The sequence below is a fragment of the Electrophorus electricus genome, chromosome 2 (assembly GCF_013358815.1).
Source record: "Electrophorus electricus isolate fEleEle1 chromosome 2, fEleEle1.pri, whole genome shotgun sequence".
Lineage (NCBI taxonomy): Eukaryota > Metazoa > Chordata > Actinopteri > Gymnotiformes > Gymnotidae > Electrophorus > Electrophorus electricus.
In genome coordinates this window covers 6357329-6377411 of record NC_049536.1, presented here as the reverse complement: position 1 = coordinate 6377411, position 20083 = coordinate 6357329, and the positions used below count along the sequence as shown (strand labels likewise).

Below are 20083 nucleotides of genomic sequence, written 5' to 3'. Positions count from 1 at the left end.
AAATGTGGAAGCTATCGTTTAACTACGCTAGCTACCTGTCATTTATGTGCGTTATATCCTTCAAGTAGGGAATGAATATGGAATTTAACCACATGCTTCATAACGGGGTTTCTAAAACAGACATGGGCCTACTTCGGAGATTAGTGATGAGTAGTCTATATACTCTATATACTGATATAGTCTATATACTGATAGACACGCCATAATAATCTTCGCAATTTCAGAGACATCAGTTTTAATGTCATTTTAAATCGCGCACACTTCATAAAGTGAAGAGTACTCAGAAAAACAGCACTGGATAAAAGCGTCAGATAAATGCCGTAAATGTAATGTAATGTACATGTAAAACAGTCCATATTCCGCGATTTGGGACATAGAACACAGAAAAAAACGTTGGGATGTTTTTCTAGAATAAAAGAAAGGAAGAGACAAAACGATGAAAAACGCGAACGTACAATAAGCCATAAATTATGATAAAATGGAGAGAAATACACTTAATATGTGCGCGCGCGTGTGGTAATAATAAGATATTTTTATTTTTATTTTTTGTGCGTGTCAGTGGCAGTGCGTGTAGATCACCTAGGGGTGACGGAAGTGCTTGTAATTACTAGTCGTAGCACCGCGATAATCTCGCGATGGTTGTCCTTTCGCTGGCCAGACTGGGATGTTGTAGGACTGCACTGGTCTAATCATGCTCAGAGCAATTCAGAGGACAAACCTTAGGACGTCGGTAAGTTGCGAACATGGCGATGTTGTGGCTAGCCGACTTTCTTCCTAAGCGACATCTCAATACGTTCTTACGAGTGAGTGCTGGAAGCAGTTGTTTGCACGACGGTTTGCACAAGCAAAGCACCATTGCTAAGCTAACTAGCCAGGAAGCTAACATATAGCTAGTAAACGGCTAAAATAGTCGTCGGCATGGCAGCCTCACCTTCAGTAATAACAGGTTTTCCCTGGGTCAGATTCACTGGCGCCTGCCACTGGACTTTTGTAGAATAATGTTTGGTAACTAACAAAATGAGTGACATGGCTGACTAACATAGCCACACAACGAACATGCTAACTGCTAGGTTATCTGGAATAGCTAAGATAGGTTAGCTAGCTGATCACTAGGTGTCATACAGAGCATTCATCTCTAGACTGACAAAACTTACGCAGTTTTTGGTTTGGTTGCTGCATAGTAAAGTCTCTCGGGGTTCAAACCCCCTTTCGTTGTGTATAAACATCACTTTGTACAGATGATATGATCGTCTTGTTGGTTTTACTAAGATTAAGATGGTCCTCTAGCTAGATAGGTTGGCTGTTAGCCATGTTTCAAGGTTAGGCACTTCGTGAATACCTAGTTAACACTCACGGTCTTTATTACAGCCTTTTCTCTGCTAGTTTGGACAGTTTCTCGAAACATTCTTGAAGTTTTCTCAGGTGCTTGTGTATTCCTCAAAACAGCTTGTACACCACAGCACACTAATTTAGATAACCGGTGAAATGAAGGAATTCATTAAAAATGTTTCGAAATGTAATTTTCTTGTCATCCATTTAGTCAATAAGCCTAAATTGTAAAATCTCTGAAGCATTGCCTGGAGACATGCCAGTCAACATGTTTAGTTATGTTGTCAACATGACAATACATTACTGAAGTAATTTAACAGTGAAAGTGTTATCAGTTGCTAAGTTTACATCAGTATCATTTCTCCATAGCCATCTGAATTTGCTTGTGCATCAAATCACATGTATTTGTGTTCTAATAACCATTACAAGGTCCTAACACATTTGTAGATTTTTGCATGACAGGGATACTGCAACATTTTTAAGGTGGATTTTTAAATTTTAGGACAACAGAAATTGCAAGAAAAATCTTCTTGTCCCTCAACCACCCTCTACAAAACTTTGCTAGGATGTCATTACAGGCAGCGTTCATTGCAGTGAATAAAGAAACATGGTTGTGTGTCTGTAGATCATGTATTTTCTACCTCCGTGCTGAAAAGAATTGTTCTATAGGATTCAGGAAAGTAGAATAAGGTGGATGATACTCCATCTGCATCCTCTGGAGGGCATCGTCATTCCCTTATTGCATTTGAGCAGTGGAAGCTTACATTATCGCATACTACAACATAACTGGGCAAGTCAACTTGTAATAAAGGATTTTCTGGAATAAGATCTCTGAAGAGTGTCCAAGTTGACCACTGGGTGTTGTAGGGCCCATTTACAGGAATGTGTGCACTCACATCATTCTCATATATTCTGGCAAACAGTTATATTCTCCTCCCACTGCCCAGGGACATCCACTGTAACTCTGTGTCCTGTTATATTGTGACCACAGCACCTACATTTGGACAGGTTGAAACCAGCCTCATCTGAAAACTCCAGTATGGAAGGGGTTTCATTTGACCCCAGTTCTGTAACTCTCTAAACATCAAAGATCGCATTAGAAATCAGCAGTGTGCATTACAGTACAAGTTCATCTCTATAGCTAATCTAATCTGAAATACAGCTGATACTGAATTTTGTGCAATATCATTACATTGTATACAGTAAAACACAACTAGTAAATATATGTTAAACACGGTGTACTGGGGAGATTGGAAGATTTAAAGTACCTGCACATACCAGTACCTCAGTTACACTCATGTCACTGTTCCTTTGTAACAGAACCCTGTTTCATTGACAACGTATTTTTCTTCAGTGCTCTGTCTGTTGTTGGCAGACTGACAGATGTCATTGTCTGCTACAATAGCACTCTTAACACTCTTATCCTGATGGCATTATTCTCAATGTCCATGTTGCAGATCTCTTGCTTTTGTTGGTGTGTGAAAAGTGTTCTTTGGTTACCAGCATTTGGACACCCTGCAGTCTTAATTGCACAGTACACATACACTGCTAAATTCTGAGATCCTGAATTTTATGTCAGTGCAAAAGTACATCACATTGCTGTGCTGCCTTCTTCAAAGTAATGTGTACTACGTAATAACAATTTTGGAAGATTTTGCAAACTTGTTTTATATTCTGAATGTTTGGAATATTAAAGACACTGTTGAGTAGCCAACATTGGGCTATACTTTCTGACCAGCCGCTGCCATTGTGAGACTATGGTTTACGACCTGGTCCACTAATGTTGGCGACCTGTTGGCCTCAACCTCCTTTCATATGGAGGCATTTACCTCTGGTCAACAACAACTTGTTGGTCTGTGTTCCAAAATTGCAGCATCCATAATTCACTGGTTTAGGAGCTAATTATATGCTTGGACTTATGAGTTGCAGCTGTATGCAATAGGCTATATGATGTGTAATTGGTTGATCTGACAGTTTGAACGCTTCCTTTATAAATGAAGTTCAAACAACACAGTTTCTAATTTTACCATTCAGTGAAACCTCTATTTGTACTCTGTTTGAACTATTTCCCATGACCAATGAGGGAACTTTTCTGACAACTGAATTAACATTTTTGCATGTGAGGACTTACAATGTGTACACATGTCTAAATGTTTTTCAGAGTAGAACTAAACAAGAAGTGTTTAATTTTGACAGTATGACTAATACAACTGATTTTTTTGGTCTAATTAAAAGTAGATGTACCTAATCTTAGAAGTACCAAATCAAAATCATTTTACAATGTATAAAAAATAATGAGAAATGACATTCTGTTGTGATAAACCGTGGAGATTTGTATATGTGATCATGAGAAGTACCGTTTTCATTTGAGAATTCTCAGTTTTCAACTGAGAAAAAAATTATCTTGGTAGTTAACATTTGCTTTTGTTTTATTGTTGAATAAAACACAGTGTATGCCATGTTCCTCATCTCCCATCAATATAATGGAAGTTAGAGTACACCTTACTGGCTTTACCCACTCCTCATTCCTTATTTAACGTGATATGCAAATTTTTATTGAATGACAAACGCCAGAACTAATTTGGTTTTGACTGAGATTCCAACAACTATTTTTGCTGTTTATTTGGAAAGGGTTCATCACTTTCGTACATGTAGAATCCCCATGTGTATGTTAAAGCAACGTATGAGATTTGTACTCGACTGTTGAGTATGTGTATATGATGTATAATGTACACTAAACCAGTACTGAATGTAATCCTTTTCCCCATCAGTCAAGTCTCATCCGGCGGTTCCAAAGCACCTTGGTGGTTGCAGAGCACAGCAATGACACACTAACGCCTGTCACTCTCAGTGCCATCACCGCAGCCAGCAAACTTGGTGATGAGGTGTCCTGCTTAGTTGCTGGAACAAACTGCGCTAAGGTATAATGACTGCCGCTATCTAAATTATTTACCTGCCATTGATTGAAGATCCGCTTTTAAATATTAACATGGGTTTGTGGGCAGGTAGTGGAGCAACTTTCTCGAGTTCAGGGAGTCAAAAAGGTGCTGCTTGCTCAGCACGATGCCTACAAAGGGTCATTACCAGGTAAACAGCTGTGGTTGTAGAATACGTGATGTTTTATCTCATAATTATATTGCCTTACTTTGCGGTTCTGTTATTGGTAAAGGTTGTTTTAAGCACTGTTTATTTAAATGTAAACTATTTAATTTAGCAATTTAGAAAGCACAGCAAGATATATCCACGTAGGTAGTGTGTGCGAAGGATTTTGAAGAGTTTGCCTTGTCTCTCTGTGTCTTTTAGTAGAGATTGCAGTGTGATTACAATAACACGTTAGACCTTTCTTTCACAGTAGACCTTATCAGAATAAAGGATACCTATGTTCTAATTAGCGTTTGCATGTGTTTATTATCTTATTGTATTGGCCAGTTCACATGTGTTTTATGGTTAGCCAGTCTTGATCGAATCTTTTATATATAACAAAGGTGACTGATACTCTTTCTTTACAGAGGAGTTGACGCCTCTCATCTTGGCAACCCAGAAACAGTTTAATTTCACACACATCTGTGCTGGAGCATCTGCATTTGGAAAGGTACATTTAAATGTAATTAGGTTAAAAATATTTAGCTGAAAGCTGGGTTGTTTTGTTTATGTAATACAAATATCTGTTAGTAGAAGAGTTCAGCTAAGGCTGAGACAAGTGGAAGAACTCCAGGAAGTTTATAGTTGTTTTGATAATCATGCATTGCAGGTTATTATATCTATATTTAACCTTACATTTAGACAATTATAACCAAAGTATACTTGCAAAAACTAGCAAAAAGACTACATGATTAAAATGCTTTAAAATTGTCTAATTTTTTAGATAAAAGACTAGAGTATTATCCTTACTTGAACAAGTGCAAGTGTGACTTGTGGGCAGGAAACATTTCTATGTACAGTTGTACAACCACCCCCTCAGTCTTCCCAGAAAGTCTCTAAATTAGCATTAGCATACCTAAAAGCACAGTCGTCTTAAAAGTTTGACATTTTTCTTGCTCAGGCACATTTTCTAAAACAACAGAAAAATATGTACTTTTTTTTTTTTAATCACCATTATCACATTTGTACTGTGCAAGTAAATTAGATTTCACCTGCAAAAGGCTAAGACTCACTCAGATTGTTTAAATTATGTTTCACACTTAAATAGGAATTAAAGAAGATGCATACAAATTAAACTACCTATTTTACTGGAAAACAAAAATTAACCCTTTTTCGTCCCACAAACTATTGGTGGACCTTGTAGTATTTGAACTCTGAATTCAAATCTGTTTTTAGAATTTTTCTATCAGACATGGGTTTTAAATGAAAGAGCAGTTACACTTTACAACAAGTATATATTACTTATTCATAATACAGATATGTCCAGACGTATTTGTAAAATGTACAGGTGTAGGATGTCCTCTTCATTATCCAACAAATGTGTGCCAACATTTTCCTTGGTATTGCTTTTTCATATTTTACATAACTGGAACAGCAACAATAAAAAAAAAAATAAAAAAAAAGGGTGATGGTGAAATTCTTAAAATTGTCTTGAATTGAACATACAAAAATACGTATTTATTTTGTATGGGACAGATTCTTTGTTAACCAGTGTTATCAGTACTTAAAGGCAAAATATTAAAATATTGTCAATATTGACCGGGTTCCTTTCAAGTGTGTTTCTGAACCTCTGTTGTCATTAAGAGTTCTAGGACCATTTTCATAATACTTGATAGTAACCATGCTACACCATTCAAAATGTGATGCGGTATTTAATTCATAAAGGTTATGAGTTAGCACGCGGATGCCAACTTACCACTGCCCTAGGTGAAAGCCAATCAAAATCTTCATGTAATTGAGTCCTGTACCCATGCCAAGAGACAGATGACCAGCTAAACCCACTCATCTCATCCATATCAGCTTCTTGGCGGGACATTTACTGTCAGCCGTGTTCACATGTTTTTGGTTTTTTTGGGGGGTGTTTTTTTGCGGCGCGGCGCCTTATTACAAATCGCTAGCATCTCATGCAAATGAGGATAAAATGTGAGAGTCAGTTTTCCTCTGTAGCCAGCTGAATAATAAGACAGTCAAAAATCATGTCACTGGTTTGTATAGATGGCCAGAAGTATGTGAACACCCCTCCTAATTATTGAGTTCAGGTATTCGGACACACCCATTTCTAACAGGTATAGAAAATCAAGTACATAGCCATGCAGTTTCCATGGACAAACATTGTCAGTGCAAAGGGTCATACTGAAGAGCACGGTGACTTTAAATATGGCACTGTCATAGGATACCACAAGTCAGTTCATGAAATTTCCACCCTGTTAGATCCGCCCCAGTCAACTGTGTTGTTATTGTGAAATGGAAGCATCTAGTAGCTGCAACAGCTCAGCCATGAAGCAGTCAACCACGTAAACTCACAGAGCGGGGCTGCTGAGTGCTGAAATATGTAGTGTGGTGAATTCCCATGTTCTCTGTTGCATCACTCACTACAGAGTTCCAAACGGCCTCTGGAGCAACATCAGCACAAGAACTGTTCACTGGGAGCTTTGTGAAATGGGTTTCCCTGGTCGAGCAGCTTCACATCAACCTTACAAAGATCACAATGTGCAATGCCAAATGTTGGCTGGAGTGGTTTAAAGATGCCGTCACTGGACTCTGGAGAATTGGAAATGTGTTCTCTGGGGTGTTGAATCGCACTTCACTATCTGGCTGTCTGACGGACAAATTTGGGTTTGGACGATAGCGGTTTTGAGCTATTTTTCAGGCCTTGAGCTAGTCCCCTTAGTTCCTTTGAAAGTTAATGTTAATCCTACTGCAACAGTTTGTGAAATAACCTTTCTTGTTTCAGCATGACTATGAACGTCATTTCATGCAGAGGCACAAAGACATGGTTTGATCTGTTTGTTGTGGAGGAACTCCTGGGGTTTGTACAGAGCCCTGACCTCAACCCCACTAAACGCCTTTGGGATGAAATATAATGGCAATTCTGAGTCAACTGTCAACTACCTAGTAATGCCAATGTTTGTGAAATAGGTTGCCATATATGAGAGAGAGAGAGAGAGAGAGAGCAGCAAAATTAAATGTGGGGAAAAAGTGTGCGTGTGTGTGCACAGTGTGTTTCTCCACTGGCCATCAAATCACTCATGCCTGTCGAATTACAGCAGGTCATGATTCTCACTGAGACTCTACATTGTTATACAAAATGCAAACACTGGTATATTTAGGACTGTAGTATGTACATTTAAGATTTGGATAAATGTGAGTTTTTGAGTTTTACATATAAAGTAAATGAACTGTTAGAGTTGTGTATTTATTTACTTATTTGACATTAAAACAATTCTAATTTGTAGATGATTTTTGCAAATCCATTTTGATCTGCAGTATTTGCACTGGTCTGCATCACTGGGCTTGTTTAGAACTACTAGTGGAATTGCGTAAATGTGCTTTATTAGCAACAGATATGTGTTTCTTATAATGTTTCAAAAAGGTGTTATGTGAGCGGTGTTCATAAGCAGTTTACATAAACTTTAATAATAGTTTTCACTTTAGTTTATGAATTGATGATAGTCACATGACTTGCTCTGCTGTTTCCAGTGCAGTCTCTGGCAACTGCAGGGAACAGGAGAGCAGATATTTATTTCTGCTCGAATGCCAGAGTGATCCTTCGCTTTTCTTCTGTGTGACATCAGCATATTCCATACTGTCTGTTCTTAAGTAGTAGGCCTATTCATTTCCTTTGCTGTTTTGCATGTTTGTTTTTGGGGTTTTGTTTTTCCTGTGCTTTTCAAGTTTTTGATGAGCCTCTCTCTTCCTCTCTTGAGGTAAATACATAGAGAGCACAGTTATAAAATGTAGAACGCGGCATTTACTCAGCAGTTCTACTTATTTTCAGTTTTTATTATTGCTTTAAAATAGAAAGGGTAGCCTAAATGAATCACGTCTGACACGCCAAAGCTCTTGGTGTGTACAACTCCTTACTTTTTGAATTGTTTGAGAAGTCTGTCTAAAATAAGTGAAGCTGAGCCCACCATTGTATGCATGAGCTATTTGTCATTCTGCAGCTAAACTGTCAGCCAGCCGATCTAATGGTATTTAAATTCAATTGTAATACATTTAACAGTATCTTGTGTAGCGTAACTCCAGACCAAATAGATGTATTAGTCTCAGATTCCTCTCTAGCTAGATGTATTTTATATGATGGATTTTTAAGTGGTGGATTTGGTTTCATTATATCACTATATAAAACCCTTGAATTACCAATATATGATATATTTTACATCCATACATTTTTTTATTTCATACAGACAGGATGTTTTTATTCTGTAGAAGGTTCAAGATCACAGACGTTTTTGAGACACTACAGACATCTATTTTTCAACTCCTAAAACTACAGCAGACAAACATATGTAGATTGTAATGACGAGCTGGTCCAGCCAATCCAGCGTGCATCTTAGAACTTTAATGAAGAGGAATGTGGTGTTTTTGTTTTTGTGTAGAATCTTCTTCCCAGAGTGGCTGCAAAGCTGGATGTAGCTCCCATCTCAGACATCACTGAGATCACATCCCCAGATACATTTGTAAGGACTATTTATGCAGGTAACTGTAAAAACATTTTTACTGCTTGTCTTTTGATTTAACAGTTGTACAAAGTGTGTGTTGAATGTGTTTTCATTCATATAAGAGCGTTCCTTTTCTCAGTCTCACATGAACACTCATTTGATTGCTCTCATGATTTATTGATGGTTTATGGCTACACATTGAATATCTCACACTCGAGTGTATTATATTTATTAAATCTTTAAAAAAAAAAAAAAAAAAAAAAAAAACCACTGTTCAGCCTTTCTAACCAGCATTGCTGTAATTATGTGCCAAATATTTTTTCTCAAATTTATAAAAACGTGTAAAAATGTTAATACCCCCCTAATGATTTTAAGCGCTTTGTTTGGCCAACATACTTTACATTTTTCAGTCATCAAGACTTTATTCGACATAGATCATTCCACATAGGCTTTTTCATCGTATCCTTATTATATGACTATGACAGTACCCACTGAATCAGCTGGTATTTCTGCATGCTCTGTCCTATGTGGATCAACTGATGAAAGACCCCATAATTACCTGAAGAGCTGAATTAACCTAAGAATATTTCCCCATATGTATTTCCATTTGTTTCTCCAGTCCACAGCTCCTGCAATGTGTTCATGTTGCAGGTCATCGGGAAACCCTTATGTGGAAAACCCTGGGCATGTGGGTGATATTAAAACTCTCTGATGTTCACATTGCCTTTGCCCACAGGGAATGCGCTTAGCACTGTCAAGTGCAATGAGAAGATCAAGGTGTTCACGGTGAGAGGGACATCGTTTGAGCCTGCTGCTAAGGAGGGTGGAAGTGCTACTTCAGAACAAGGTTCTTGGTTCACACTGATCCAGTAGTGCACACTGTTTCGGGTTCTTTTAAGTCCATTCTTACAACTTAATACAATGTTCCAAAGCATTTTGATTATGTGTATAGAATGTCTAAATATTGTTTACATTTAAAATGAGGGGTTTGAATGAAAAAAATATATAGGAGTATAAAATTTAAAATTGCAGTTTACATGATTTGGAGCCGTTCTGATATGATGTGACTGCTGCAGTCTCTGCGCCTTCACCGGTTGGGATGTCTGAGTGGCTGGAGCAGAACCTGACCAAGACTGACCGCCCTGAGCTCACCAGCGCCAAGGTGGTTGTTTCTGGAGGTAGGAAACACCTCACAAGGACATGCCGGGGCTGATAACTATGATACGTCTTACTGCACCTCAGGAAAATCTATCATTTGCACCTGATCCCTTAAAATTACCTGATGATGAATGTCGCTTGCATGATTTGAACATAACAAATCAGTATGCTGAAAACCAAACTCGTATTGATTAGACAAGAGTCATGATCTGGTCAATAATGTTATACTATATATCCGTCCACCTTCTGTGTGTCATAACAGGCAGAGGCCTGAAGAGTGGTGAAAACTTCAAGCTGCTATATGACCTGGCTGACAAGTTAAATGCTGCAGGTTGGTAGGGTAATGTTTTCTTACTAAAAACGTAGTTTATGAAATGTAACAGGAATGCTTAAAGCGAGAAGCTCTCTCAAGCATCTTTGCATATGCCCTGAGTGTAAACTGTCTGGTACTCTTATTTCCCAAGTCGGTGCCTCCAGAGCGGCTGTGGATGCTGGCTATGTCCCTAATGACATGCAGGTTGGGCAGACAGGAAAGATTGTGGCTCCAGTAAGTAACATTTCTGTTTGCCAGTGAAGCTACAATGCGAATTGCTTCCTTCTTATTGATCTCCAAATTACTCCCAACTCCTAATGCTGATGCAAACTCTTTATAAACAGAACAGATAATTCACCCAAAGTCCATCAGAAGTCATTTATGCTTTATATCTACTGTGCTGTCAGAAGTATTTGATAAATATGTTTAGCAAAGTCTTTTTTGCCGTCTGATAAAGATGGATCCTCGTTGCCCTTTAAAAAGGTTAATTTTCCATTATCCAGTTCAAGTGGGACCTCCCAACTGTCATTATCCACACATTAGAGGAGCTTGGAGCTGCTGTAATGTAGTTAATGGCACATTCAGTCTCCTAAATGATTTACCAGAGCCATTAGTGGAGCAGACCGCTGTGAATGTCTGCCCTGAGCTCAAATCAGACAGCCCAGCCCCAAACCCAATCCTCCAAATATTTTGACAAGCTTGTCAGACAGTCTGTGATCATTGTGTATTCATAATCATCCTAAAGGATTAAAGAGAATTAATGTTTAAACTTACATGGAAATGAACTGAATTTGAGATGTCTGAAGTATTCTTCATGGTTTGCTGAGCATTTGTAGTGATTGTAATATTTGACCTCAAAAGGTTTTATAAAATGTTCATTTGATTTTGTCTTACAAACTGCTGTCACTTTTGTATTAGACACAAGTTGTGTTGTTATAGGCAAACAGTCATATAATCTCCACGATGTAAAGAGCCCATGCCTTTTGTCCAGGTTCTTGTAAGCTATTAGATTCAAAGTTTTTGGAAGACTGTATGTACTGCATACACGTTTTCTTCTTAATTAAGTATACCATATGAAACTTCAGTTGGACACTGCTCTGTCAGAAATATTTAGCAAACCCAAAATCAGTCATCCGCTATCTACTGTAAGGTTCCTTCCTCTTTGAATGTGCTGTTTGAGTCTATCCAGAGACACTTGTGCGCTGCACCATGGCTTTGAGGCTCAGCCTGGCCCTCTTTACAGTAATATGTAGCCTGGCTTTTAGGGCTCAGGCTGACTGTGTGTTCACAAATTGATGCTGTGCTCCTGGGAGAGTATGGCAGCCACATTAAACAGTGCTGAAATATTCATAGGGCAGTGCATTAAGCTGAGAGCCAGTGCTGGGCTCCTCCCCAGGGGAAGGGGAGCAGAGCCGTGCTACCCCGGGTACTCCTCCTTCAGGGATAAACTTCTCGTGATCATACAGCAAGCAGACAGGGATGTGTAGTCTATTGGACGATATGCTGTAATATGTAGTATACATGTGTGAATTATTTCTTGAATTATGGTTGCAACAGATGTGTAGATTGAAAAGGTTAGTAGATTGATGCACATCATTCACTCTCTATATTTTATGTTTTATTCAGTCTCAGTCTGTTTAATCTCCATTCCTGCTAATTACAGGTGGCATCTTCATGCGTTTTCTGTGTGTGAGCAGCTCATTTGTACCCGTCACATTGGTGCCTGAGGCATCATCCAAGTAGAGCGGAGCTCAGCGGGCGCAGAGAGCATTTTAAATGAGTTGTCCTGTTCTCTGGCAATTACTGTGAAAATGTACAGAACACAAATTATAGTGATTTAATTCAGTAGATTTATTAGGTAAATGTTGAAGATAATGAGATTAACAGACAAATGGAAAGTTGTCAGTATTTTATCATTTATCAATTACACCAGCTTAGTTGAAGAAGAATGAATGATAGGGTTGGTACTGGCACTAAAATATCTATTGGGTGTTCATAACACCAAAATCAGAATGTAAAATCTTTGAAACAGGGTGTTTAGTTTTAATTTCAAATGTCTGTTGTGGAACTTTGAAAGTTTAACCATTCATTCAAACCATTGCTGTAAAAAATGGTATTGGCACATATATACTTTGCTGCATTGTTGAGACTTTCAGAGGAACGGATCACTGAAAGTAACTGTTTGTCTGTCTAATTTCTTTGTTCTACCCACAGGAACTGTACATTGCAGTTGGCATTTCTGGAGCCATTCAACATCTTGCTGGAATGAAGGACAGTAAGGTAGGGCCATTCGTGATGGTCTGTACATACAGATGATCATCTTATCATTGGAACGAGCTGAATTACCAACTCAGACTTATGATCTCATGGGACCTCACTGGTGCCATGCTGATGGTCATCTCTGGCTTTCACAGAATAACCCAACTTGTCTCTGTCTTGTGGGTGGCTGTGTGTTCAAATGGAAAGAGTGCTAAATGTGATCTGGCGTAGCGTCTATCTGCATGTATAATTCATACACATTTTCCGCCTGTTCTGTGTCTTGTCAGTGCAGTTCCTTGTGGCTCCACTTCAAAATCTGCTAGACCATGTGCATCTCCCTCCTGATTCTCTGCCTCATCACCATACGTTCCCCAGAGCGTGCTTTGCTATAATGTAGATTAGACGTTGGATTGGAACTGCATGGCGGAGTGGGGGGTGTTATAAGATGTTCGCTGTTTCATAGCAGTAGAAAACTAAGTCAGAAGCCACCCTTGGGGACAAAAGTTGCTACAGGCCGTACTGTCGTGTGTAAAACGTGCTGTCTTTTGCCTTTTATAGACTATAGTTGCCATCAACAAGGATCCCGAGGCTCCTATCTTCCAGGTTGCAGATTACGGCTTGGTGGCTGACCTGTTCAAGGTAGGATACCGACGTAACATGCTTCATAAGGGACCGGGTCAAAAGCATGAGAACATCAGACGTGTTTAAAATTGTCTGATTAAAACATACTTTCTTTTTTCACTAACAATTACATGAGTGTAATTTTACATTTTTTGTCTGTACATGTAGACATCATTCTGACAGATACACAACAGATGCGTACGAGACCACGTTTATCTGGTAGCAAGGTTACTTCTCAGTAATGGCTGACCACAGGACAGAAATACAAATAAACTAATTAAATAATTAAAAAACAAACAAACAAACAAACAAACAGAAACGAAAGGCCTCTTTTTTTTCTGATAACTTTTGCAGCACACATTATTCCAGCCAATGGCAATGTGCTTCTGATTAATTATTGAGGTCCTGCATTAATCGTTCAGGCCTGAATTGGAACCTACGTTACTCGTACACATCATGAGCGTCTCTCCCTCCTTCTCACCAGAAACGTATCCGTTAATTGTCGCAAGTGTGCTTCTGATGAGTAGGCGATCATCTTTTATTTTCAGCGCCCCTTTGCCAGCGGTTTACATGGCCCGCTGGGTTCTGTGGTTTTACAGTGGCATACGCACTTTGAATGCCAGAGGGCTGCCACACACCCCAGTGCCTGTCTGCTGTTGGTGTTTAGCACCTGTAAGCCCAGCAGCATGTTTTCCTGTGTTTGCCCTGTCGTTCATGTTTTATTCAGGCTGTGTGGTACTTGGTGCAGGTGTGTGAGTAAACTCTGTAAAAGTGATTGGTAATGATAGACAGCAGCTCCTGAGCCAGAGCTGCTCTCAGATCATCTTACATGTGATCACTCCTCAGATAGCTGATTAAAACGGATAGGCTTTCTCCCCTTCCTTAACCTGAAAGCTGATCTGGGGAGTATGTTCAGGTGGTGAGATAGTTTTTCAACTGCTTTGCACAACACGGAAACCCCTGTTTTTACCTAATGGGATAGTTGCACACTAATCAGCCCACATCAGAGACTCTAAAAGATGATGGGCAAGCTCTGCCTCTGAAATTTGGATAATTGTTGCTTGCTACAAGAGAGCAGTTCTGTTAGGAAACTACATAGTCATAACCTAACAATCATTGTGTAGGTTTATCAATGTGTGTTTCATTGTTTACCAAACTAAATGCCATGATTATTTATCGACCCACAGGCTGTCCCAGAGATGATCGAGGTTTTGAAAAAGTGATATTCATGACTCGTCTTCTAAGCAGTATGTCTGTGGGAACCTCGGCCACTCCTGGGATCTCTAATTCGCTTGCTGTACGAAGGTCTTGAGAAGTTATGGAGAAGAGCTGGAAACGGCATTGGTTCTTTCCATTTTTAATACAGCATTCAGGAGTATCTGCCTTTTTGCTTACTGTTTGATATCATTATAATAGAGTAGAATTATTCATTCTTATGGCAACTGTGATCTAAACAGCATTGTTTTTGACATTGATTTAAAAGTCAGATTGTACCATGAGAAAAGTTGAAATCAAGTTGCACAGTATGTAGCGTGACAATAAATGTCATCTGTCACTTGCTATTCCTTGATTCCCTGAGATTTATCTAAGACCACTTAAGATTTATTTAAGACCACTTGAACTTATTATAATACCTTTTATCAGTTGGATATTAATGCCTAATCAATGCAAAGTAAGCTAAAGTGAGCTCGTTTGATATTTTGACAAGATGTAATTTTACGGTCTGGGCCTTTAAGTGCTGGCCTATAAGAAAATGCTAGTGGCAGTGTAGTTTTCTGTTCTGCTTTTATATGCCAAAGAAAGCTGCCTTTAATAATTTGAGAAGCCAAATGATTTGAACAAAAGTAAAATGCATTCCTCGAATTTACCAAGTTTTATTTGCTTAACGGGTTCTCTTATCGGTTTATAAAATGACTTAACATTTGATTAATTGGCCTCAATCAAATCAATCACAGATCTTTTCAAAGGCTCATGCTATAACAATGGCATTAAGGTTAGGAGTTATGACATTCTCCCCATTTGTTTTCCATAAAAACCCTTGAAGACTATATTCCTGAATTTCCCACCCACTAAATCATCAGCAGGTTTTAAAAATACTTGAGTTCAGCACTTTTTCCTGTCATAGAATTTTAAATACAAATGTTAGCATCAGTAAGAAAGGCAAAGGTAAGAAATTTGGCTGAGTAACACAGCTTGACACATTTGAACGCAGATCAAATGTAACCCTGCAGCAGTCAGATCATTAGGACTGTACACTGTGGTGTTATTCATACAAATAAAACAAATGAACTATTACCTCATGGCCTGGCCACCCCAACCAAACCCTGAAGTAAGAATACATGATTCACAAGTCCAGCCTCATTTCAATACTATGCTGCTCTCTCAAAGCTTCAGTGCAGTTGTGCCCCATTGCTGGTTTCATACGGTCACCCAACACAAACACTGAAATGGGAAATTCCTGATAAATGTTCCAGTGATGGCTCCCAAAGTGCCTCTCCCTGGGCTCTGGAAGGTTGTGCAATTTTGGCAGGAGCGACAGAGTTCAAGTGCTTTTGCTGAGAGGAACAGGAGACAGGCTTTGTGCCAAGATCTCCTAGCCTTAAGTGGGAAACCCCTCTCGAGAAGACAACAGAGCAAGGTCCTTGGTGTGTCGCTCAGTGAGCCGCTCTCAGCACGAAGCCTGGGAGAGCCAGAATCTGTAGTGCTGGCTGACAGTGCATGAGAGAGAGACGGAGAAATAGGACCAGCGAGCCAGAGGGAGAGGCTGCTTCAGTTGGTGCTGGTGGCCACCATGCTGTCCTCAAATGTCCTACGTGTCCGGCACACGGTTCCGCGGTGTGTCCGCTGGCCCCATGAGCCTGTACTTGTCGTCCAGCGACGGCTCGGTCCCCTGCAGGTGGATCAGCGGCTTGGTCTTGAGCACCCCCAGGCCCTCCTGGTTCCGCTTGTTGTAAATCTTCACCCTGCGCTCCAGCTCCGGGCTGGCCTGCCCCGAGCCGGCCGGGCTGGGCAACTTCAGATTCACCGGGTTCACCCGGCCCTTCTGCGCCAGGCACGAGTCCTCCGACAGGGACGAGAGCAGCTCCTTGACCACGACGCTGGGGTCTCGGCCTGCGGCGGGCTGCCCGACCAACGCCAGCGGGCTGCAGTACGGCGGCGGGCAGCAGTGCTCGCCGCTGTAGTCGGACGTGGAGGCCTCGCGCACGGTGGAGCTGCAGTCGCTGGTGGAGGCCAGTGTGTGGCTGCTGATGCTGTGCTGGCGGGCGGTGAAGCTACAGCTGGAGCGAGAAACCGTGGTGGTGGAGGCCTCACTCACCGAGCTGTCCGCCGGCTCTGTCCAGCTCACGGGCCCGTCGGCGCTCACCAGGGACGGGGGCAGCTGGCTGGGGTTGGTGGGTAGGTGCACGTCTATGGCTGCAGTAGTTATGATGCGTGCACCTGGGTCTGGTACCCCAATGTCTACAGTAACAACAACAACAACACTGCTATCATAGTCCCGATATTCAAGAACACACAATGAAAACATCAAGATGTGAGAATAAGTCTCTTACCACTACTTGGCTCACTATAATACTGGCTGATGTAATTGTTCATGTCATCTTGAACAATGTTGTCTGGAATTAAGAAAAGAAGTCTTTATTGGTACATAAAGAGAAGTCAGATCCTACCACTACTCAATTCAATACTAGATTATCACGTTGAGGCACTTTGAAGTGGTACTGGCCTTGAGCATGTGCTCTATGTAGATGTAAGTGATGAAGTGATGAAGAGCTGAGGAAGACGAGCCTAGTCATGCAGAGGGCCAATCAGAGAGCCTCACCTTTAATGGAGTGTGTGTAGCCAGGGCAGGACTGGGGCCTGGGCTCCAGGCTGGGTGAGAGTTTATGATCCACTTGGCGGAGCGAAAAGGTCGCCCTCTCTAAGCACCACTCCTTCATCCCCAGAGACCCAAGCATACCTAACTCGCAGGGGCTTTATTTTCGTTTATTTTTTTAACTGTTTAAAATATTCATATGACAGTGGTCCTGGAGGAGAGTCGCAACAGGCCAAAGACAATCACTGTGAGATGAATAACACATGAGCAGAGCAAGACGCACGCACTGGCTTTAAAAAGCCCTCCGTGTTCATTCTCCGCTCAGTCTGGACATGGAGAGGAGAGGGGAGGGGAGGGGAGGGGAGGGAGGGAGCAGGGAGGTACTGGCAGGAGATTTAAAGCCCCTGAAGTGTTGTGCCGAGCACTACGAGCTTTGACCTCACTGCCTGACAGCCTGCACTGGCCGCTTGGCTTTGAATTTTATGTGCTGTCAGAGTCCGATCATGTTATCGCTTTTCTTTATTTACTTTTCCTATCTTCTTTAGGAATTTCAGAAATTTGTTTAAGGGGACATCCAAAGCGGTGATTCAAAATGTGCAGGCCCTAGAGTATCTCTTGGACAAGAGGCAAGGCAATAAATATCACAGCAGTGCCAAAACATATCCAGTCCTGAAAAGTAGAATCCACACTCCCAAAATCCATGATGTCACTGGGAACCCACTGCCTGACATCAGAAGAAAGGTCTTTGTCTTCTGGAACACCATATCGCTCCCACTCTTGTGTGAATAAGAAATGGCCTGTAAAATACCCGCCCCCGGGCTAGTCTCTCCTCCTCTCGTGCTATGAGCTTTCCCCCAAGGTCAGCCACTGCTCTGACAGCCGTTTCTGTCCAAACGCACATCTGAAGGGGGAAAAAAAAAAAAAGCCACAGGCGGGTTCCCGCTCCCACAATCTTCTGAGGGCTGGCGCATGGCTTGCTGGGAGCCCATTGTGTTTTTGTTTTTTTTTCCCCCAGGTGAAAGGAACAGACGTTTGTGCCATAGCTGAATACTCTTTTAGGAGAAACATGGCCCAGTGTACAGAGCGCTGTGTGTGTGCGCAGCATGTCAGCGTGGAATGCTGTGCAGATCCCAATGTGACGGGATATATATATATATATATGCGCATGTACCAAGCTGGCGGGGTACCTGAGGGGGCCCCTGGTGCTCGGCCCTTGGCTCGGGCCTCCGGGTTGCCGCCGGCGGCCCGTAGGCCGTCCACCTCCTGGAAGCTGCTGCTCTGCTTGCCCCACGCGTGGTGGATCTGCATGGCCGCCTCGCGCTCTGCCACCAGGTCCAGGTCCTGCTGAGCCAGGTGGGCCCGCAGCTGCCTGATCTCAAACTGTGATGCACAGAGAGACACAGAGAACAAGAGGTTTAACGAGGCCTCTTCTGTGCGCCGACCTTCAACTCTTGCTGGTTCAGCTGTCTGTGGTCAGTGTTTACTTGGATTGTCACAAATGCACAGTCCACAGCACAATTGCAAATGGTGCCTGCAACCAACCAAGGTGGATTTTTTTCACATCAATTTGGTTCATCAAACACCACGTGCTAGACCTTTTTGTGCAATTACAGTTATTCCAGATCGGCTTGTAGATATTGATAGGCATTGGGTTGGTTCCCTAAAACCCCCCCATGTGGACATTGTCCTCATTATCTTATTTATTTTTTTCTCCCAGAGAAGAACATCACATTCCCATGATGGATACGCCTTGGACCTTTTAGCAGTGATTGCTGGGGTAAGACAGACACGACCGGCTGGAATGGCTGGAACGTTGATTCTTGTCTGACTGGAGCACCCGGCACCATGTGGAGAAGCCGTGACACATTTTTAGGCAAAACAGGCTCTTATACTGTTTCTTAATTTAATTACAGTACACTATATTTAAGGATTACTGTAAAAGGATTAAGTAAATGCAACACAAACATAATCCAGAAGAGCTGGAGCCAATAAACTATGAAAATTGGATTCCACATTTTACATAGATGCGTCACTGTTAAGCAATATTTAAATATTACATATTTCTTGTCATTTTTGTACACTAAATAAACCAAATAGCAGAACACCACCATGAAAAAAGAAACAGAAACAAAAACACTTCATTACGACCAGAAATAATGTTCCTTGTTTAGGTGTGCCAATGCTGCCCTCTGCTGGTGCAAGGACATCGCTCATATTTAGTGTTTAATGATGCAGAGCAGTGGTTCTCAATCTCAGTCTTGGAGACCACAAGCACACATGCTTACATGTTTATCTATGCTTATTTGCTGTTATTTATTTGTGTGTGTGTGTGTGTGAGTACAGCGACTACAGTAAAATGCTAAATGCACAGCGATGGTTATATGGTTTTACTCGTTCTAACCCTCCTTATGCAGCTCGTGAGTGACCCGACAGTGGCCAGGGTCGCCTGGCCTGGGCGTGTGCCCTGGTGTGCGGAGTGGGAGGAGTGGCCGAGTGGGTTGTAGGGGAGCGGCGTGCTGAACGTTATTTACCGCCTGCTCCTGGCAGATCTGAGTGAGTCTCTCCAGCTGCTCCTCCTGCATGGCTTTGGCCTTTTCATACTGGTGGAGCTCCAGCTCCATCTCCACCTTCACCTGCAACACATACGCTACAGCCACACGCAGGCAAGGGGACAAGACAGACTACTGTTATATGCCACAGGTTATCACAGGCCATGCTATTGTCTTACGAGACACTAATGTAAATGAACCTGTATCTACTCCAGACTGCACGCTTTACGTTTCACATGCCAGGCACTTCACAAACTCACTCATTCAATCGCTCTCTCATTTCACACACTCCTTCACACACTCGCTCGTTCATTTATCAAGCTAAAAACAATCCACAAGGGTGTAGCATCATTAAACCATATACTCAGGTATATGAACATCCGATGCCCCCGCCATTACAGTACATTAATAGTCTACTAATATCAGAAACACAGATTCGATCAGACTAGAAATG

At 41.3% G+C, this 20083-nt stretch overlaps 2 protein-coding genes across 2 annotated transcripts in view; one reads left to right on the top strand and one right to left on the bottom strand.

Annotated features, from left to right (window-relative positions):
• Positions 1-625: 625 nt before the first annotated feature.
• etfa (electron transfer flavoprotein subunit alpha) lies at positions 626-14828 on the top strand. Its single transcript, XM_027017137.2, has 12 exons — positions 626-730; positions 4101-4250; positions 4335-4416; positions 4839-4921; positions 8853-8952; positions 9652-9762; positions 9992-10093; positions 10336-10404; positions 10538-10620; positions 12601-12666; positions 13204-13284; positions 14454-14828. Exons 1-12 carry the CDS (start codon positions 692-694, stop codon positions 14487-14489), a joined length of 1002 nt encoding a protein of 333 aa, XP_026872938.2. The 5' UTR covers positions 626-691; the 3' UTR covers positions 14490-14828.
• The window catches only part of tmem266 (transmembrane protein 266), a 40343-nt gene continuing 34956 nt past the window's right edge, over positions 14697-20083 (bottom strand). Inside the window, exons 9-12 of the mRNA XM_035519777.1 lie at positions 19612-19727; positions 18268-18460; positions 16818-16880; positions 14697-16725 (exon numbers count right to left, since the gene is read on the bottom strand). Of these exons, the coding sequence (XP_035375670.1) occupies positions 16076-16725; positions 16818-16880; positions 18268-18460; positions 19612-19727 (1022 nt within the window). The 3' untranslated portion in view covers positions 14697-16075. The remainder of the gene's footprint in view (positions 16726-16817; positions 16881-18267; positions 18461-19611; positions 19728-20083) is intronic.

Bases quoted from the DNA above. Each gene is read 5' to 3' on its own strand.
- etfa (XM_027017137.2), top strand. From the start codon at position 692: ATGCTCAGAGCAATTCAGAGGACAAACCTTAGGACGTCG. The intron at 10,405-10,537 runs GTTGGTAGGGTA...TTATTTCCCAAG, and splicing joins TGACAAGTTAAATGCTGCAG to TCGGTGCCTCCAGAGCGGCT. The intron at 13,285-14,453 runs GTAGGATACCGA...ATCGACCCACAG, and splicing joins TGGTGGCTGACCTGTTCAAG to GCTGTCCCAGAGATGATCGA.